The 23,102-nt window shown below is 34.1% G+C and overlaps 1 protein-coding gene across 3 annotated transcripts in view; it reads left to right on the top strand.

Annotated features, from left to right (window-relative positions):
- The first annotated feature begins 414 nt into the window (after window positions 1-414).
- LOC106467232 (transcription initiation factor TFIID subunit 12-like) overlaps window positions 415-23,102 on the top strand; it is a 54,749-nt gene continuing 32,061 nt past the window's right edge. Inside the window, exons 1-2 of one of the 3 annotated variants that reach the window (XM_013927560.2) lie at window positions 415-571; window positions 6,340-6,472. In XM_013927560.2, the coding sequence (XP_013783014.1) occupies window positions 6,392-6,472 (81 nt within the window). In that variant the 5' untranslated portion in view covers window positions 415-571; window positions 6,340-6,391. Of the gene's footprint in view, window positions 661-794; window positions 898-6,339; window positions 6,473-23,102 lie in introns of those variants that run through there. The other 2 variants (XM_013927561.2, XM_022395368.1) reach the window with 2 other exon arrangements.

The following is a 23,102-nucleotide window of genomic DNA, read 5'->3' as shown; positions in this document are numbered from 1 at the left end:
AAAGCCATAAGAGAAACTGAAAATAAAGAATTTTCACCGAATACTGGCTGTTTCTTTTTATTAAATATATCATTTCCGTTGCATAGAAAAGGTTTTCCAAGCAAAACTTACAAAAAATAATTGCAACAATTACCAATATGTATATTATTATAAACGTTCAAGTGATTAACATGCTTTGTTGGGTAAGTTAGCTTTTAATTTTAACTGAACTAATTGTAACACTATGAAACCCATGAAGAAAAATAAATTTTGAAATTTAGAAAAGGTTTGAAATTAAAATCTTAGAAATTATCTAAGTTGAATGTTAAACTACTTATTTTTAACTTAAAATATCTAAAAATAATAGCTAAAAGTCTGAATTAGAGAATCATTTAATTTACTAGGTGTTCTTTAGGTCTCAATAATATTAGTTCCGCGCATGCGCACAAGAGTTTTTTAAAAATAAGATTGTGAACCTTCTAGTACTTGAAATATTTAGTAAGATATTGAAGTGTAAACTTGGGTAGAAGTCCTCATCATCCGTATTAACTGTTATAAAAATATAAGTAATATAACCTTCGGAAGCGATAAGGTGGGTGACATAAATAAGATGGAAAGAATTGTTCGTTGTTGAAATGACGCAATAGAACTTAGAACGGTAGAAGTGCATGCGAAGATTATGTAATGTATATTATTATATAGTAATAGTATATATGATTATTAACTTATTAAGTTAACATTTTCATGATTTTGAATTTCTGTGAATGCTGATCAGAATCTTAATTCAGCCTTACACCAGTAACTTATAAGTTTTGTTATATGTTGACGCTTAGTCTTAGAACTAGAAGCTAGATTGTATGTACTACAGTACAGTACAGCCTAGTTTGATACTAGTAAGTAGTATTACTCGTACTAATGGTAAGTATTATTATCAAGTCTAATTATTGTATCATGTATGATAAAAGTACCGATACTTTCACTAGTTTCAGTATAAAGTATTATTAGTAAGGTGTTTCCAAAATACACGAAACTGTCAAAAGTCTTTTAAATTTGAAAAGAAAATACAATTTTAAATTTTAAGATTAACTTCTGAACAAAGAAAACTACATACTTAAGACCAAAGTCAGTATTTTTTGCAGTAATGAATATAGCACTATAGTTAAGAATAAATATATATTGCTTACATTTTTACTTATAATTATAAAGATTAGAGAATGTGTTCCACCAGTTAGGAATACTTGTTATTAATATTAGCAATATTTTTGGCATTAATTTTAAAAACATATGCCAAGAAACTTGTAAAGCAAGGTTGTGTAGTATACACATTGTAACATAACTCAAATTTGGTTGTACCTTGTTTTAAATTCATAAAAGCTATGGTTTAATCAGTATTTACTGATACTATTCATTTATTTGAATTAAGTAATATTTTGGGATTACTCAAGTTGAATAAATCAATGTTGTATTCTAACAAGCTGAAATTATTGTTATATTTACCATCATTCAAACCATGTAAAAAACTTGTATTATCACATGAATGAGAAAGCAAGATATATATTGTACTTGTACCTTCTTAGTTTGTAAAAAGCACCCAATCTTTCTTTTCGTTTATGTATAGGCCCCAGACATGGCTACTTTTATTGAAGTTTTTAGAATTGTTTAATATATGGATCATTTTATAAACATTTTCTGAAATCAAAGTTATAAAAATACTTGACAGAAAAAGACAAAAGTTGTAGATACAAAATTATATCAAAATATTAATTTTATGTACAAGAAAAAAAAAGGGGGGAATCTGAACTTGCATTAGTCGGTTAACTTCATTACAGATGGAATGAAGGTTATTGTGACCATGGTATGTTGATAATAGCACTTAATAAAAAAAGTTTGAATAATTGCTTATAGGTGGCAAAACAAGCATATTTTTTATATTTAAAGAAAAGTATGTGTATAAAAACAGATCAAATATGTATGACATAAAATAAGTGTAGTACTTTTCAAATTTTTCAGTTCTTAAAAAATGTAGATGGCATGGTTTTTGTTGAAAACTACCAGATGGCTGAAACTGTTAAATTTTTGTAAGAGAGGATTTTAGCAGTATTCTTGACCTTGAGCATTCTATGGAAAGTATTGCAATTAACATATAGATAAATTCTTGGATTTTAAGTAACAAGAATGAAAGATTGAAAATAAATAGGCATGGCAAGACAATGTTTTTACCTAGGTTTTTAGAGCAGGTCAGAGATAACATATGTGCATTCTCTCTTTCTTTCATCCTTGATAAGTCATAAGACAGTGGGTAGGTACCTGAGGACTGGAGAATTGCAAATGTTATTTCTGTTTTTAAAGGGGATAATAAAGTTTGCTCTGGAAATTATAGGCCAGTTAGATTTAGTTCTGTAGTAGGAAGAATTAAAGAGTCTGATAGAAGAAGCTTTGCATCATAAAAAAAGAGCTTTTGTAGATTCACTAATTTATTAGACTGTTTTGAGTATATTGCCTGTTATCCATTTGCTGGAAAGGGGTGTGGACTTTGTGTACTTAACCCATTGACTGTGAAATTTTTGCAAGCTATACACAGTATAAGGCACACTGGCATTCATCTACCAGAAGCAGACTGTACACTATATAGTGAATCAGCAGTCAGTGGGTTAGTTTTCACTCTTTTGATAAGGTGCCACAAAGAAGATAATAAACTAAATAAATCACATTGATAAGGGTTCAGGAACGTCTAATGGGTTAAAGAGTGGCTGGTTATGGAAAATGAAAAAGTTGTTATTAATGAAGTTCAATCAAATTGGATCCTTTGTTATTGGAGATTATCTTAAAGGGTCAGTATTTTTAAAGCCTGGAAAGTGTGATTATACTTGTCATAAAATGTTAGTATTAAGCCAGTTTCATTTTTTAACATTACATTCTTTATCTAATCTCTTAGGAATTATCAAGAATTAGAAGAATGTATAATAATAGTATTCCAACTACATTTTATTTGTCATATCCATTGTCATTGACATGTTCTTTTCCGACTGGGTCACGTTTATCCCACAGAGTGGTCCCTGCATCCTACTGTTTTTTGGTAGGTTTATCTGCATCTGGGTAAGGCCCATATTGATGCCTTTGCCCCTGTCCTCAATCACAAATTACCTTGGTTTTGGTCCCCCGATTCCCCATCCTCGAGCCTTGGCTCTCGATGCCTTCTTTATGTTTACCCTCCCATCCGTTTACTTCATCAGGTGGTCTCCCTCATCCATATCACTCTGTGCACAGTCCTTCTGATTGCTCTTTACTGACGTGCTCAACTTTGGTTTTCTCAGTTGCTCCCTCCCCTTCCATCCCGACCTGCTTCATCAACCCCAGTCACTGGTGCTTCATCCCGGACCGTCTGTCCTCCGTCTTTATGTCTTGCTTTTGTCAATTCCTTGGTAAGGAGTTTCTTTTTCTCTCGTAGAGTAGCTTCACATTTAGCCCTCTCCATTCACCCTTCTTCTTTGGCCGTCTATCAATGCAAGTGGAGCGTTTATCATTCCTGGGCATTGACTAGGGGGTTTCTGGGCTTCTCACCCAATGGTTGCCTGTAACTCCGGATTTTGCACATGGCTCTTTGAGAGGGGTTCTTCGGTCTCCTCAATTTCAGGGTCTCAGGCAACTTTATCACATACCTTTTCCCATTTTTGCAGGGTCTTTGCTTCTCCTGTCCTTTCCATGTTGATCCGTTCTTTCCAGCTCTGTTGGCCACAGAGGCATCCGTTGATCTCAGACTGGGACATTAACATGGTCCTTTGTGCCCTCACTTTACCTCCTTTCGAACCTCTGTCTATGTGTTCCCTGTTTCACCTTTCTTTGAAGGCATATTTCCTCCTATTCCTGGCCTGCTGGCATCATAGGTCAGATATTTTTGCCCTTGACTTTGCCAGGACCTTGTACCACTCCTCCTACCTTATACTTTATCTGGATCGTGCTTTCCTTCCTAAGAACTCTGCGGCTCACAAGGTCAGTCTTCCTTTTTCCCTATCTGCCTATTCTCTATATCTCATCTCTACCATCGTCCTGATCTGGATAAACTCCTCTGTCCTGTTTGTGCCCTCCATTGTTATATTGCTCGCATAGCTTCGTTCCATGGTCCTTGTTCCAGCCTTTTTATGTCTTGGCAACCTTCCTCTTCCCGTGATCTTTCCCCGGTTATCCTGACCAATTGGGTTGGCCTATTCTTTCATGTCTCCTTTCCTGCATGTTCTCTTTCATGTTTTCGCACATCAAATCTGTCACCTTACCTTCTCCCTTGCTTCTCATCTTAGTCGGCCATTGGAGGAGATTCTACAATTGGGCATGTGGATGACTCCACACACGTTAATCTTTCACTACCTACACCACAATGCTGTTTCTGCTTCCTTGGGGTATTGCTTGCTGCCTGTGGCTATTCTACAGACTTTGGCGAGGCTGTGACATGAGTTAAGTCCATACTAATGCTACCTTTTTTTTCAGGGTCCTCTGGTTCAGCTTCACTTTGGATCCCGCTTTGTGGCGAGTGGTGCCAGACCAGGTATTCTGTCTGCACTTGGAATGGGTTCCATTTAGATAGCTATAACCATTCGCAGATATCTTGCTATAAAATCTGCACAGTAAGCCATGCTTATTCTTGTACATTTTCCATGGTTGTGTATGCTCACCCTTGAGGTGGTGTGTTTCACAAGATCACTAATGTAAATTCCTTGTGATAATTGCATCATAATATGCCCGTCCCTGATTGTACCACCCATGGATGGCATGGGTAAAGCAGAATGGGATTGCTGCCCATCCTTACCATGCCTAGATTGAATAAATTGGTGTGGTCTGCTTTTAAAAAATAAGGTTTTGTGATCACCCATTGCACTGTCTCGAGTGTTGCAGTCCCTCTGGTCTCTTCAATGCACTTTTTCCTCCTTTTTTCCACTGGAGAACAGAAGTTCTTACCACTTACAAGCTGCTGGGGTGGTTGACCATGGAGTATGGGTTCCACAAAGATGGCTATAACCATTCAATTCAGAGTAGGGTGGTGGTGTTCTGCTGGGTGTCCTCCTCCTACTCTCAATGGATGTCGGTACCCAGCGAGTGAGGTTTGGAGTTCGATTGAACCAGTCACATAAGTCTTCATGCAGGTTTCGGGTCTTGTCTTCTGTATTGTGGGTCTCAGAAGGTTTACGTGGGCTGTTTCCGCTTCTGTCCTGGGTTTCCCTCTTTGGGTGACAAGGTTGTTACTGACCTGGGGTTGTTTCGGGCTGGTTTCATGGACAAGGGGGTTGAGTGCATGTGATGGACTTCCCTCAAGAAATGCTATTCTTTGGAGCAGAGGGAAGTACCTATCGGAAATACATTTTCATTTAAGAAAATTATAACTTTTATGAAATATCAAACATATTATCATATACTTTGTGTAAATCAACTGCATGACACATGGTGTAGTTAACCTAATTGTAATATTGGACAAATAGCAATAACAAAGTGTTTCTTCTATCAAAAATAGGAGGTCTTCACTATATTAAGTGTCAACATTTACATTAAAAAAAAAATTATAATTTTTACAAAATAAATTTGTATGTAATTTTTTTTATAAGGAATTGATAAAATATAATCAATCTCGCATTACAAACTTTTTAAGTTTTAAAAGTAAAGTTGAGAAATTTTGTCATTTGCCTCTTATTAAATAGATTATGGTTTGTTTTCTTTTACTAGAGTTGTGGAATGTTTTACTTTGAATATAGAGTTCTGTTTTTCATGTTAGTTGTGTATGTATATCATGCATTAAAATGTTTCAGAATTTTTAATTAGGTAGATGGGAAGCAGAAGCCATCTGTTGTTTCTTATAAAAATATATATACTATTATTACATTTAAGGAAACATCAGGAAACTAAGTATAATGTCCTTACTAAAGTTACACCTAATGATTAAATTTCTTATCCTTTAGCCAGTGACGTTGGTGACTTACATAACAGCAACCTTGGCCGAGAGAGTGTTTCTTCTTTCACATGTAATCTGTGGCAAAATGTATTTTGCAGATTTTTTTAAAAATTATCTTGTGGTTTGAAAATCCAAGAAGCCTTGTACTAATTTAATGATAGTGAAAATTATATATTGCAATATTGAGAAAATGTTCATAAAAAGTGAAATTGATGTCGAAAGGTTTGTATTGTATTGAAAGTAATGGTTAATTGTTTTCATTCTTGAAAATGATATTGATTTTTTTTTTATAATGTAAATAAATAGATATGTCATCATATTAGATTTGTTGGTGAAAGTGATATTGGGATATATTTATAGCAATTTAGAATTTAAGAGAAATAATCTTATTCTATTCCTGTGTGAGATTACTTTGTGAATTCCAGGTTAATTAATGCCTGATATGTGTTTTTGGAAAGTGAAGAATTATTTTTTGTAATGGCAACTGCAGTCTCTCCTGCATCTGAAAATGCTGCATCAACTGTTGGTATCATCTCTCCAACAAACCCTTCTTCCTCAGTAAGTGCCTAAGTTTTTTTACATTAATAATGTTATGTTCAATTTATCTGTCTTAATCTTTTGTTTATCCTTTAATATAAAAACTATATTACACCTTTAAATATATATGAAACGATTCCCTGCAACATGCTGAAGTTCAATATAAAGAGGTTGAGTATCTTGTATGAAAACAATTTTATAGCCTCACTACTTCATTACAGTTCATGTCACTATACTCAGTCATATTCTGTCTGATGACTATGTATCTTGACAGTATTCCTGCAGTGTATTTTTTATTACAAAAAGCTCTGTTGCAAAGCTGTCTTGTCCAAGGCACACCACTACTTCCTGCTTGTTTTCCATAATCCATCTAATGTACAAGGACAGCAGTTCCCAATGCCCAGTAAGTTCACATAGAAATCTGTATGCACTGAATCTGACAACTTAATCAGTATGTATTCATGTGAAATATAGTGAATACCCATTTCATTATCCAGCTGGTTGAGGTGTGTTACATTTGAATGGATATATCGTGGAAGCAATTTGTGTACATGTAGCTCGTGTTGCTTTTTCAGATGGAGATTATTCTGGATTATGTTGCACATTGTGGTCTGGGACATGTGGACAAGTTTTGCCACTGATCAGTGTGTTTGTGGATTCTCACCTGTTACAAAATATTACACTTTTCATACCACAACTGAGGATATGACTTTGTGGATGGTCCTCTTCCTTTGTTTTCCAATTTGCCTCTGCTCAATACCTGCTGTTGAGATGGGGTTTTCTGTAAGACTGCTTTGGCAGTTTATATATATTTTCTTTCAGGCCATATTTCACAAGACAACACCAGGTGTATGTACGCCATAACACCTAGCTAATGCCAGCTGTCCATATTTTTGATAAACCAGTGTCTATTAGTGTGGGTCCTTATACAGTTGTGTTGTTTTCTGTTTAGTCAAGCACCTCTTAGATGTTTTCCTCCATGCAAGTTCCTCACTCCTGTTCTCTTTTAGTGGAATAAGGAAGAACCCTTGTTTCCCGAGGCCCAAGCCACTGGGGAGGCTGATATGGAAAGTTCCCCCCATGGGGTTGGTATAATTTCACTGTACAAGACCAAATGGATGCACCCCTTTGTGTGAAATAGGGATGGGGTGTTAGTTTGAGGTGTAGTGCACTTTCAGCTACCCCTCTACACTATAAATTAAGTCATTCCTGGTGGTTAAGCCAGATTGATAGGTTTTGTGTTGTCTTTGGAATGCAGGTCTGGAATATTTTCTTCCTGTAATAATTATTGTGATGTGTACCTCACATATGTATTTTTCCTATATGAAATAGCCTGACTTATTATCCTAACCATAACACTGCACTCATGCTCAGCTGACACGTGAGATAATGGCCGGTTGAGCAATAGTACACTTCTCCCACTATGTGACATTTTAAAAACCATAAAAAAGGCTCCTTTGATAATTCCTTTTGCTCTATGACCTCTCTTTGGCAAATCATATTCCATGTTAGAGATGGATGCAGTCTCCTAGCAAGTGATCCCCCCCTACCCCCTCACACACACACACACACACACACACACACACATTGTGGGTAACACATTCTGTGAGTTTTCCCTTTCAGATTCTGTGTTATCAGAAAGGAGATCTTCTTTGTAATTTCCTAATCTGCACCTGCCCCCTTCAACATTTTCTCAATGTGTAATTCTAGATCTTTGCTGTGCAGGGAGGTCAGTAAACCTTTCTGAAGTTAACATTTTCCTTACCTTTTCTTGGCAGTGGTATGAGGTAATTGCTCTTTGTTGTGCAAAGAGGTAGCTATCTGAAATACATTTTCAGAAAAGGAAAATTTTAAATTTAATCAAAATGTGATTCAAAAACAGGTCCAACTTGCACTGTGTCAAACCATGCATAGTTTTGTTTTGAATTACTGTATTTGGTGTTGGAGGGGAAAGTGAAATTTATTACTTTAAATATACAATAATATGAAATGATTTAAATACTTCTTTGTATACAACAAAGAGAGAAGATAAGCTCAGCCTTAGGTTATTTAACCCTTTTATTATGAGTGGGTGGATTCCACCCAGCCCATATCTTCCAAAGTAACCATAAAGCCATTATACTGTAACTTTTAAAAATGTACATGTATCTTCATGAAGTTTTGCAGATTATCAGTAAACATTATAAGGCTTTTGTACGCAAAGTATCAGATTTTTAAATTAAGTTTAAGATTTTTTTCTTCTCAAATGTTGACTATCTAGCATGCAAATTAATTTTTATTTTACGATTAAAAATACTTTTATGCATCAGGAAATTGTTCGTTTTTACATGTGAAATCTCAATAACCTCCTAATAACCTCCAGATAATTATCAAACATTTTTTTTTAGAAAAAAACTATATTTCATCTGTAATTTTCACTATTGTCTTTTTGTATGGGTTTGGTTGATTTGACCGACCTCATAACCCATACATAAATAAGGAAATAAATGTAAATAATCTTTTTTTGTTCTAGAATGACTATAAATTATAACATGAAACCACAAATGTTTAGTCTGAGTAGCTTAAATCTCATAACCCTATACATCTATATATATTTATTATTTTTATTTTATTGACCTTTCAGCTATGTCTGACTAACATTATAAAAGTTGAATGATGTGGCACACTTGCATTCATATTACCATATCCAGTAGTATAAAACTGGCCTTTACAAAGTGACCTGTCTTGGCTTTATTGTAATGGACCAGTATTTTGTAAAATAGTCATATTTTGGTTATAATACATTAAATATGTATATTTATTATTACTATTTACAAATAAGTTCGTAAATGTTTTTTTTATTTTTCTTAAAACATAGAATAGTAAATAAAGAAGTATAGGAAACAATTACTTCTTCTACTTATGAACTTTGTACTCATTTGCTGTTTGCCATAAGTTGCTAAATTGTATCAAATTTCGCATGTGGAGGATGTAAAAGAAAATAATTTTTCTAGGTTTTATATATCAATTTTGAAATAAAAAAATCATAAATTGTTATATCAGTACCATAGAATTCCACTATAATTTATCAGGCTTAGTAGTAACTAAGCTGGATTTGGGTTTAAAAAAAAAGATTATTCGAGCTCCATAATCTTCTACTTTACTATTACGATTCTACCATGAAAAGAAAGGTTTCCCATGTAAACACTTTGCAGAGGCTGAGAAAACCGTGTGGGGGACATTCTAAGTTTTGATTGCTTATACACACGTCATTGGGTGAAGATGTGAGCAAGTATTACCAAAAATGGAAGAGTTTGGGTGGGGCCAACTTAGTTGATTCACTAAATATAATATCTGGGAAACCATAGGATTATAAGCAAGCATGTGATGAAATGTTTTGTACTGTATTTTAAAATAGGAACATGGGCGGTGCTTGTTACAAAAATTGACATTTTAGTTTGAGGATAAACTTAGTTTGTGGCCATAGTCCTTTGTTATAAGTCTTAAAAATCTTGCTTTTCGAAAGAACTGTATGGCATATACCTGGCTTTATTATTTTTCTATAGAATCTAAAAACATGCTATATCATTATATTGCAATATAAAATAAACATAATTTTTTTAGGAGAAAAAATTTTATTCACGTGTGTTATGGTTAAGATTTACAGATGTGGCGAATGCAAAGTTTACAAGTAGATTAGTCTTAGCACTTAGAACCAAAATAGGTTGTGATTTTTATATTCTTTTGCATTTAAATTAGCAGATCTAAATGAGATAATTTAGCCTATTTTTATATTTAGTTCATAATATAAATATAATTCACTGTTTGGAAAGATGAGCTTGTGACATTTGTACGTACTAGTACTATGATAGTTAGGCTACATTTTATAATTATTAATTTTTTCTTTCTCCTTACTAGCATTACTCTAGTCTAAGACCCACACTTTTTTTTATTATATAAATTAAAATAGGACTAATATGAAATATTTTATTTTTGATATTTTTCAAAAACTTACAAAAGTAGAAAATGAAATTATGTACAAAAGTTACAAATCAAGATACATATACAAAAGAGTAGCATCACTGCATCAGTGAAGACAACAAACACAGTTTTATTAGATAAATATATAAATATACTTTTTACAGTTTATTACAACTCAAGTATAATGCAAAAGAAATTAAGACTTCAGTTCATGATTGTTACCAAATTAAATATCTGTTAGGTACATGGTAATGAATAATAATTAAAATCATGAGTAGAATGCAAAATTAAATGAAAACTAGTTTAACATTGTTACTAAAATGTTACACCGAGATAATTAAACAAGCTCTCATCAGTAGCTGATACCAATCTGTTAAGAACTTAAGTACAAACTGTTCATTATTTATGTTGATGTACACTGAAAACTTTATTATAAAGTTTTAGGCAAATCCAGTGTGGATGGAAAAACAGATAAAACCAGTAGTTCAATGCTGTTACCAAAAAGTTATCTGAAGGAGAATAACCAAGTGCAGATTAGTAGTTGAAACCAAACTATGAAGAGCATACATACAAACTGTAAAGTTGTACAGTTTATAGGCAAATATGAAAACTTTGTACATAAATCTTGAGAAGAAACTGAAACACAAGATATGTATAAAAAATATAGTGAAAACTGAGCACAGTAATGTATAATAGAGAGAATTTTATTCAAGGTACACAAACAATTTTATTTGTATGCTCTTCCAAAACGTATGCATAGTCAAATATGTCTTTGTAAAAATACTGACTACACAAAAAGTGAAATAAACATCTAGAAAATCAGTGCAATGTGAAAGTTTTAAAACATTAAAAAAATAGAATTGCATCTGAAACAATGGAAAGACCTAAGTATAAATGCTGATGGTGTAAAAAAACAACAAATATTGAAAAAAAGCAAGGTGATTTAAACACCAACCCTACTGGTTCTGAAGAGGGCTCATCTCGGTAAATTTTGCACCAGTTCTTCTACCATTTCAATGTGGGATTCTAGCTATTATGTGAGAAAAGGTAAGGTATTGTATCAGAAGTTAACATAATCCAATGCTGGAAACGTATTTCAGATAGATTCTTACTTCTCACTTCTGGTGCACTTTTTCTTGTCTAATCTCAAAGTGATGAGTGTGATCTACAGTACAGAGAGAGTCAGCTGTGCTAAGAGGGTGTGTCATGCTCTCACTGTTACAATTCAGTTATACCATGTGTAATCACATGAAGTTAGGTGGAAACCTCAAGGCTAGTGGTAGGCAAACATTGCACATATAGAGGGCAGCATTCTTCTTTTCTTTCTGGCATCAATGTTTAAGTGTTTCCCTTGCTGGTGTGCAAATCTGTTTTTATTCAACAATAAACAGTATTGGTAACAGTATTGAGAGCAAAAAAAAAAAGTTGGAAAAAATCAAGAAGAGTATGACATTGCTAACATGACAAGAAACAGGATTTCCTTGAATGAAGTCCCTCAACAATTTTGGCTGCTCAGCTTTGAGAACCTCCCATTTCCACTCTGCACTACAGGCCATAGGCTTTTGTTGTGTCTTCTTGCCTCTGGCCATTTTTGGAAGTGGATGTAGTGCTGGTCGTGGGAGGACCAGTAATGGTATCCCCATATTGTTGATAGTCATAAGGAGAGTCTTTTTCCCATGAAGGTAGGTCAGGCTCCTGCTATAAAAGTGAATCTATTGTGCCTGGTTCTTCTGGATCCACGGGAGTTGACGTTATGACTTCCTCCTCTGACTTGGAGGAAAGAATTCTTCAGAGGTGTAAGCAAAAAATGAGTATCAGTGCTTCATCCACAGAGAGATCACTCTTCTTTTTCAGAGAATTCATCACATCTTTAGAAGCAACGTAGGAAAATGTTAGTAGTTTGTTAATATTTGGTTAACATAATGAAACTGTTTTACATGTACATTTGAACTATTGAGCTTAGAATTAAAATGTTCTAAGAATACATTTAACAAATTCAGTTAATAATGACAGTTTTACTGTTTATCACAGTTAAAAGCTATTTAGACAGGGTAAACAATATGTATCAGTTGTTACACACAATCTATTTTGTATAGTCTGTTAGCAGCATACATAGTATACGTATACTGTGTAAAACATTAATTGTAGTAAATAATACTTAGATGCTTACACTTTGTAGCAAAAACAAGTATGTCCTTACAAAATATAAACCAAGTTTTATAAATTGAAAGTAATCTTACCTTACAAGACTATTAGAAAACATCTTCCAACAAACTATATAAAATTGTTTTTTCTGTAGAATAAAATATTTTATTAGTTATTGATATCCTGTAGACATTATGAACACAAGAAATTAATATTTAGTGTAAGTGTCAGGTAGAATTGTTTATACATCATTTCTTCAATTTGTCCATAACATTGTAAATGTCTCTCACATTATATGGTACTTCATTATTAACTATCACTCCATGTACATTTATTATGTATGTGTATAGACCTAAACATAAGATCACAAAATACACTGAAAACAACTTTCAGTGAAGTCAGACTAATGAAACTGAGTTAAATATATATCATAAGAAAGGTAATCTGTAAACATTTATGAAGAGCTTGCTATTTGATTATTTGAATCAAAGCATATATCTTACTTTATGTGAGATTTTCACTGTTCACTGTAAAGAAAAATACTTTTTTATTGCTATCCTGGATGCGTAATAAACACAAATTAATATTTTGTGTAAAGTAGAACTAGTACATATAAACAGTTTCTTCAATTTATATATAAAATTGTAAATGCTTCTGACATTACACTGTATTGAAAGATATCACTCCATGTATATTGGTGATATAAGTATGTATAGATTAAAACATAAAATTGCAAAATATACTGAAAAGTAATTTCAGTAAAGGAATCTTGTTTTTAAATATTCATCATAAACAAGATAACATCTGCCTATTTATGAAAAACGTGATACTTTCATTCCTACATAAAAGCACATCTTACCTTAAATGAGGTTTCAGCTATTCTCTGCACAACACTCTTGGATACCAGGCTTTTCCTAATAACTGAAATAAGTTCAGAGGACAGTTCTCAATCCAGTTTTGTTCATGAACAATGTTGGCAAACATAGGACCCAGGGGGGGAGCCCATAGCAGTGCCATCTATCTGTTTGTATACAGTATTGTTATTGGGTCCTTTAAGCTTTAAGCCTGTTCTCAACTGAAGGTATGTTGATAAACTAAGTTCGTATTAACTTGGGAGCTCTGGATATATATGAAAATTAGACAGTACGTGAAAACAAGTAAATACCATGTTGATTGTGAAAAGACTAAACACATTCATGTTAAAAAAAAAGGAGTTGAAGCATTGAGGGCACTTGACAGAACATATACACTATACTTGGAGACGGCTTGAATGGCTAATGAAGAAAAACTTTAATATAAGTTTAACATTCTACATTTGCTGTTATGTTAAACTTATATTAAAGTTTTTCTTCATTACCCATTCAAACAATCTCCAAGCATTATTAGTCTCAAAGTGGGTTCCTTATCATTGAATTTAAAACATACACTATATATTCCCACAGCAGGGGTGGGAATACATAAGAGAGCTTGAATTTTAAATTCCAACCTATCTTGCCTTTGGACATTTATAATGAAAAGACTGTGACCTAGACTAATGTTTTAACTGCTGTAAAATCACATTCTTTGTAAATTAATGGGTCTGTTTATATTTTCTTACTACAGTACATTCCAAATGTATTCACACAAGTTTAGTATCAATGTAAGTTGTTAAATATCATTGTTTGTAATTGAAAGTTTTAATTTATGAATTTTGAAAGGAGATATTTAAATAAATTTTCACTTTGTCATCACATCTTGTCCCCATTTTCATATTTTCATGATTTCCTTGTCTGATTGTTAGATTGTCCAACCATTTAAAAACACAAACTATAGATACTGGAAGGTCAGAATGTAAATTTGGAACCTCCTATCTTGATTTTCTGATACATAACTGAATTTGTTCAATGCACCAGTGTAGGTCCTTCCCTTTACCACAGCTCCGAACAAATTTATCTAAATCACGTGTCTTATTTGATGGACATGACAGAAAGCAAATTTAAATCTACAGGCCCCTTACATTCATTCATTTAGTTTGGGCAATTAGAGTCAGCAGTTTGCAAGAAAACACTGTGATGAATAATGTTGTTTCTCCAAGCAGTAATATAATTTTTTTAACCTGAATAAGAGGATGATGATTTTGACAGCCTGTTTCCTCTCCCATCCTAAGCTACGTAGTCATGTTTAGCTCCAGTGGATGTGCCCAGGTCTCTTTTTCCTTTCCTCGTTGATCAACCAGGTTTGTTACATTTTGTCCTTGTCTTCAATTTTCTTTGATTTCTCTTATTTCCTTTTAAGTGAGGCACCTTTGGCCCAATATCTTGTTCTACAACCCCCTTCACCATATATTTGGATTCATGCCAATAGGTATGCAGACCAATTATATTAGGGTCAGTATGCCTCAACCCCATGTAATATGAATGCCCATGCTTTGGCTTACTATTGGTCTGAGTTTCCTTTCTTCCCCTGTCCCCTCATCCCGTTTAATTACCCCTTCTTGGGAGTCCCATTTCCAACAAACGTCTGTTCAAGGCAGCTCTTGACCTTCTTCAAAAGGGTTCTGTGGAATGGGTGGATCATTCTTAGTTATGTTTATTTTCCTGTTTGTTTGTTGTACCCAAAAAGACCAGAGATTGGCACCCCGTCATCAATCTTCCTTCTTTGAATTGCTTCCTTGACCTATTTTGATTCACCATGGAGTCATACCTATCTCTTAAATGTGTTTTCACTCCTGGTCTGTGAATAAAAAAGGTGGATGTCTAAAATGCTTACCTCCACTTTCCCATCACCCCATCATTTTCTTTCTTTTGTCCATCAAGGTTGTATCTACAAGTTCCAGGCTCTTCTGTTTTGGCTCCATACATTTTTTGTTGGTGGTCAAGGTCTTTACCCATCTTTTTCATTCTAGGGGCCTTCATTTGCGCCATTACATGGATGACTGGCTACTTGTAGCTCCTTCACATGCCACCTCTTTCCTTCACACTCAGTTTCTTCTTTGAGAAGCTGCACAGGTAGATTGGTTAGTCAAGGTGGAGAAGTCCTTTGTCTCCCCCCACTCAATACATTGTAGGTCATTAAAACAGTCATAAGTGGTCGTTGAGTTCCATTTGAGGTCGTTAGTTCCAACATGAAGAATTAGGTATTTTACAGTCAGTGGCAGTAAAGATATACACTCTAAAAGGTCAAGTGAAGTAGCTCCACTAATGGATTTAATTAAAACATGTTGGTCTTTAATGTAAGAAATGTGTTGATACAGGTATTTAATAATAGAATCTCCAAAAATGGCAAGGTAATGTGAAAGAAGAGGTAACTTACCATTGGTAAAATTGGGTTTGTGGTCCATGAGTGGAATATCAATCTTGATAAAAGAGTTAGCACAAAGGATCACATATAAAGACCCAAAACTCAAGCGCTTTCGAATAGTTGAAGAAGAATAGTCAACTATTTGGAAGCGCTCGAGTTTTGGGTCTTATTTTAAGTTTATTACACTTTATATGTGCTCCTTTGTGCTAACTTTTTTATCAAGATTAGTCATCTGGGGTATTTTTCAATTTCTGTCTCAGCCGGGCCCACTTTTCTCCCTCTCCCCTACGATCTATGGAACTTTTGGTTTGGACTATTTACTTCTCTCCTTCTCCAACTATGTGAGAGATTCTATCTCTTTTGCAGATGTGGGCGTCTTTGGAGGCCTTGTTATCTCAGTGGGTGTTCCTGTTCCTCATCCAAAGATGCACCTTTTCATAGATACTTCTCTTTTGGGTTGAGGTGTATATCTGGACACAGAAGATTTTGGGATATTGGTCTGTAGCAGAATCATCTCTGCATGTCAATCTTTTAGAACTGCTCACCGTTAATCAGGCTTTGGTTCATTTCCTTCCATCTTTCTGGAACCTATTGGTCATGATTCATTCTGTCAACTCCATGGTTCTTTCATATATCACTTGGCAAGGAGGCACTCAGTGGAGGTCTTTGTTTTAACACTGTGGACATTTTGTTTTAGGTTCACAGCCATCATGTTCGTTTGATGGCATGTCATATAGCAGGTGCCCTGAATCTTGTCCTGAGTTGTTTATTGCACCCCAACAAGATTCTTTCCACAGAGTGATCCCTTGATCCAGAGGTGTTCAGTTGACTGTTTTCACAATGTGGTACTCAGGAACTGGATGCATTCATCACCCACCTAAATTCCAAACATCCCAGGTTATGTCTCCTGTTCCTCATCCTTTGGCTGTAGCTGTTGATGTCTTCAGTCAGGATTGGGGGGACCATTACCTTTATGCATATTCTCCCATCCATCTCTGTCACATACAAGCCATTTTGTCTTGAGTTCTCTTGATGGCTCCACTTTGGCTGTTGCAGCTGTGGTTTCCACTTCTATGCCCACTCCTATTGTTACTTCCTCTTCCACTCTCACTCACCCTCCTCAGACAGACTCTTTCAGGCACACTAAATCTGTCCCTCCCGTGCTCCATCTTCACACATGGCTTTTGTCTGGTCTTTCCAAACAGGATGGACTATCTTTGCAGGTTGCTTCCCTAATTTCCCATTCAGTGCACCTTTCCTCTGTCAGTTTACCAACATAAATGATATGTCTACCATCATTTGTCTTCTTGTTATGGTTTTCCTCTGTTACATCCTACACTTTCACACCTAAATTCCTTCCTTATCTGGCTTTTTGACAAGGGGTTGTTGGTACCCACTATTGCTAGTTATTGTGTGGCATTGTGAGCTACCTTCTGTTTCACAACCTCTTGCCTTGTCTTCACTTCTCTAGTCCTCACTGGTTTATTTTGGTCTTTCCACCTTCACCATGCCCTGTATTGTTGGCTGTTTGATCAACTATAGCACTTATGGTTGTGTCTTACCTAAATATGTTATAGTTTGAGATACAGTTGAATTGTATTTGGGCCTTTATTTTATATTTTATTTAATTATTATTTGTTTTAATAATTGAAAGGTTTAAACATTTTTTAAATATGCGTCATACTGTCAGTTTTCAAGGCTATGATATTCCGCGGTGCACAAAATTTTTCCGAGGAGTTGCGCATCTCTGCCAGAGACATTCTAATATGCCTTTAGGGCATTGTTGACTTGTTTTGAGATGAATAATAAGTGGTAAAGGACAAGAAAGGAAAATAAAACATTAAAAGTTAACTATATGTGTGAAATGGAAAAGATCTGAAATTACAAATTTAACCAAAGGAAAATCTTTTTAAAGATATTCTTAAAAGATTAAAAGATATGTATTTTCTTTTTCCTAACTTTAATCATTTCATTGCATTGTACGTTGATGATAATAGCTAGAGTTAACATTTATGTTAAAAACTTTTGATATTCATTTAGGAGGATCTAGATATTATGCAAATGGAATATGAAAACTATAAGATGAAGAAAAGTATTTTTATACTTAAAATGAAGATCACTTTGCACTCGATTTATTAAGAGTTTGAGTGCAAATAACTACAATAGATAGATAACATATTTTTTAGTACAAACACTTAATTAAAGTAATGTCATTCTTTGAGTACAAGATACTTATGATCTTTAACAAAATCTTACTAGTTTTTGAGAGGATGCATTAAGAAATCTCAGAGCTACCTATGTATTGTTGCACAAGTGAAATTCTTGACATCTTTTCTGCAGACTACACGAGTCCAATGCAAAAGGGTTAGACCTTTTTTTTCCCCCCTTTTCTTTGTGTGTGGACATCAGTGTTCGGATTTGTTCCCTCTCAACGTCTCTCACACATTATATCACCGGTCATACATCATTCTTTACCCAGATCAGTTTTTCCTGCCCAAAACATGTGAGGGTGAATTTGTCTTCACTGCCATTTCTCACATTTATCATTGTTCTGATCTGCATCACCTCCCATGCCCTGTCCAGGCTCTCTGCTGTTACATGGCTCATACTGCTCCCTTCCATGGTTCCCATTTGTTTATTCATTGGAACCCTTCCCTTTCCAATGATATTTCTGTTATAGGTTGGAATTACCAGCTGATTTGTCAGCTTATTCTTCCCTTTCTTTTGATGATTTTAGTCTCTTCCAAGTCTCCTCCCATCAGATCTGTCACCTTACTATGTTTCTGGCTGCCTGATTACATCATCCTTTAAAAGATATAGTTGGTGCTGGCATGTGGACCACTTCCCATACATTTATCTCACATTATCTGCATCATCTGGCCGTTTACTGCTCTTCAGGTTACCATCTCTTTATCTTTGCTATCTTGAGCTCCACAGCTTTTCTATGAGTGTGTTGGTGCTCTTTTTATGCAAGTCTTTTTTTTTTTACAGGGATCTTTCTCGCATATATGGATCCCACTCAGTGGTGAGTGTTGCCTGACCAGGCATACTTATTTTTAGACCTGAACTTTATAGCCATTCTGGTCAGTAATGCCCACTATTGAGATGGGGTGTTTTGCAAGACCACCTGTATCTTTTTCTCACATTGTTTTGTGTCATAAATGTATTTGCTCCAGACCATACACTCATGGACTAACATGAGTAAAGCAGAAGGGGATTGCTGCTCTTTGGTTTGGCTTTATCAGGAGCAGTTTGCTTTTTGGTATAAGGTTTTATGGTCACCCATTGCACTGCTCCAGTGTTGCATTTTTCCAGACTGTCTAGCACATTTCTCCCCTATTCATTCAGTGAAGTATGGGAGTTCTTTCTATTTACTAGCTCCTAGCTGCTAGGGTGGTGGACCATGGAGTATTCATCCTCACTTGAGAGTAGGGCAGTTGTGTTTTGCTGGTGTAGATGGTGTATAGACACTCCTTCTACCATGGACCTGATGTTGTTGTACAGATACCACCTGGTTATAGACTGGATGATTTCTGCCACATTGCAGCTTGCACCTCTGGCTGTGTATCCTCCTTCCTACTGTTGCCCAGATGTCAGTTCATGGGGAGTACTGGTGTTGGTGGAGCTGGACCAGCCACATAATTCCCCACATGTGAACGGCCCAGGTACCCTACTTTTACTGCAGATTGGATGATTCATTCCCAGTGCTGCCTGGTTCTAGACTGGAGCTGAACAGCCACATTGCTGTTCACCATTTTACCCTTGTCCTGACATTGGTTCCTGGGGGATACTGGTATTGGTTGTGTTGAACATGTACACATGATGATGTGGGTTCTTGTATCCGAGGTGAACTGTAAAGGACCCTCTTCCTACGATGGGTCAGGTATTCCTGTCACAGAATTATTGGTGTTGGTTGAAGTAGAACTCCCCATTAACCTTTTCCTACACTGAAAATGTATTTCAGCTAGATTCTTGCTTCTTCCCACCCTTCCTCCCCTCTTCCGGTATCTTTTTGTGTTGTTTAATCTTGAAGCAAAGTTGAGCTAAGCTGCATATAGAGAATCAGCTGTGCTAGGAGTTGTGTTGCACTCCTATTAGTGGAGGGTTGTTGCATGCTATCACACAGCTGCTTCACGTGAAAACATGAGGGTAGGTGGGTGTATCAAAGCTAGTGGCAAGTGAAAATTGTGCATACAGAGGGCAGTATAAATCAAGAAAAGCTGTTATGTGACAGGAGGTAAGAATTTATCGGAAATACATTTTTGGTGTGGGAAAATGTTAACTTAATGAAAGTTAGTAAGCTTTTAGTAAACATTAACTAGTATGATGTACACATAAAATCAGAATTTTTAATGACTACTTTTTTTTTTATTAAAGATTTGTCTGAATATACTGAGTTATTCTGACTCACTTTGACTTGTTTGAGAGCAGGGTGATTTTCATTTTAAAAACAAAAAACTTTTTTTCATTGTAGCTTTCATATTTCATTTCTTTATCCTCTATATTATTCTAAATAAATGACAAACTTATACCTTATCTTGTATTATCTTTATCTTAACACCTGGATCAAAAGTTAAAAAAGATTAAACATCAAAAATGCTGTTTTTGTTTTTTTCTTCTAGAATGACTGCAGATTGTAACAGACAATTTTAGCTATTTATCCTAACAGCTTCAGGCTTCTTAACCTTTTCACAACTGCCTTCATTTATTTTTATTGTTCTTTGAACAGAGTCTAAGCAGCATAACAAGGAATGTCGTCCTTTTAGATTTTAGGGTAAAAAAACTATCAATCTACATCATGAGATAGCATCCTATTTGCATTCCTTGAAGAGAAATCATGAAAATGTTTTTCATTTCAGTGTTATTAACTAACCTAATAAGTTTCTAATTTTTACATTTTAGTTACTTTTGTTAAAAAATCCTACTATAATTTGAGAGAGGTTAGAAGTTGAAGCTGTTAGGATAAATAATTGTAATATTCATTGTTATAATCTGCAGCCATTCTATAAAAAAAAAAGTGTATTTTCCAGTTTATTTCTTATTTTTCAACTTTTCATTTTACTGTACAGCAATGATTTCACCACAGTTAGTGTTAGGGTAGAGAAAATAAGAGATAAAATATAAAATTGTACCAAAAAGAAACAAAATAATTCAATATTTATTTAGAGGTTATGCAAATGAAGTGTTAAAAATTTAAGATGAAATGAAGTATTTCTATTCTTAGTAAAGGCTTTGTAAATTCAAACAAATCTTTAGTACAAATGCTATTAAAATATCTTATTTTTTTGTTTACAACAAACTTGTAATCTTTACTAAAATTTTGGCATATTTTGTGAAGGTACATTTAGTACATTCAGGGTTGAGGTATTTATAGTTTCATGGTTACATATTCCATCCAAATGACCAAGCACGTATACAGAAAGTTAAGCTGAACAACTTTGAATTAGTAGAAATTAATGAGAAATCATATTAGCAATATTTCAATTACTTGGATAGTTGAAATAATCTAAAACATTAACAGTTGTAAACAATAATTTTGATTCATTGGTTATTTTCATGACATTAATTAACTTAATTTTTATTAATTGATTATTTTAAGTTATACTAATCAATGTAACTGAGCTAATCCTCCAATTCCATTTTTCTCTCACATTAGCATGTGAACTGCTACTTTTCAGAGCTAGCGAAATTATTTGCACAAATTTAATCAAATGAAGCCAAAAGTAACTTATCATCTGCACTGCATGAAACTGGATGAACATAACTAAAATTATACAGTCTCTACTACAAAATATTTGAAACAGTGGTTAATCTTTTTTATATATATTTTTTGAAATAGTCATGCAAAATGCCATTACTAAAAATAAAATAAATCATGTCCAAAAGGTACGTTTTATTTTTGTTGATGTATTTTTGCATTGAGGGTGTGGGATGCTGGTATGATAACTTAAACGGAAATTGGACAATACGAGTATGTAGAAAGTGTAGTTTTGCATGTGAAGATTGTTTACCCTTTTAAGAAATTAATCAATTAAAAGGCCTTATTTTAGTGGTATAATGCAAATGAAGGACAGTACCACATGCATAGAAGTTTAAGTTGCAAAATTATTATGGTTTCTTTTTTAAACAGAAAAAGGAAGCTCACTTGTGTAAAATAAAGTGTATTGTTAATAATATGCATAATAGTGTATGGTAAATAGCACACAATACTGTAAATACAGCCTGATTTATTAAAACTGCATTTGTAATTTTTTTGCAGTTAGACAAATTTGAATTTACTGGGGGTGCAAACAGGAGTGTAAAAGTCTAACTATCATAACATCAAGGAAATAATGTTGGGGGGAGGGGGATTTAGAACATGGTTTAACCTATGTAACACTGTTGTTAGAATTAAATTTTTAAATAGATATTCTTCTGTATTAATGAGACTTGATTTGTGTCCTTTTAAAGTTAAATAAAGAAAAAAGTTATGGTTCACCAGAATGCACTCCCTAGTGTCTGCTGTTGATGTACAGTAAACATGTTTATAACTCATTTATTACAATTAAGTACTATTTATTTTTTAATCATCATACATTTAGCTGTTCTTGAAAATGTGTATTTAAATTTTTTCCCTAAATTATTCAAATTGAGCAAGTCTTAACATGTTTAGAGGATTGTTTAGATGCTCTAATGATTCAGAATAACTGAAGTGTTAAGTACAGTATATAACTTAAAATCACTAGCTTGTGAATGTGCTAGTGAAGTACAAAGTAAAGTGTTGTCCATTTTAATAAATATGTTAATGTTTTATTCTAATTTATGATACTGAAAGAATAGACCTGTTTCGTATAAGGCAGGATATATAATTATGTTACAGATTCTTATGGTTGCGATGTTGCATTTTAGAGCTAGGTTTTCAAACTCAATCATACCTACATATGTAATTTGTACTTGAAAAAATACAAAATTTAAATTTTTGCTGAGCATATCTGTAGCTAATTAGTAGTGTAATTTGTGCCATACAAAACGTAATCATTATTTCAAACTCTTAAGGTTGGGAGTTATGAGTAGAACAAAACATAAGACCACAGTATATATAGGTTTTTAACCTAAAACAATGACTTGTATAACATTTAAAAATCTCGTTTATATATTTCACTTTAGGTAGCTTTGTGCCTATACTTTGTACACTGCGGTACATACAGATAAATTTTATATCTGCAATACTGTAAATATCTAAAATGGTAAAGCATTGAAGCTTTGTAGCAAAATTGATAAAATCACA

Source organism: Limulus polyphemus, unplaced genomic scaffold (assembly GCF_000517525.1).
Source record: "Limulus polyphemus unplaced genomic scaffold, Limulus_polyphemus-2.1.2 Scaffold2536, whole genome shotgun sequence".
In the NCBI taxonomy this organism is placed as follows: domain Eukaryota; kingdom Metazoa; phylum Arthropoda; class Merostomata; order Xiphosura; family Limulidae; genus Limulus; species Limulus polyphemus.
The sequence above is the reverse complement of the archived record's forward strand: the minus strand, read 5'-3'. Positions and strand labels throughout refer to the sequence as shown.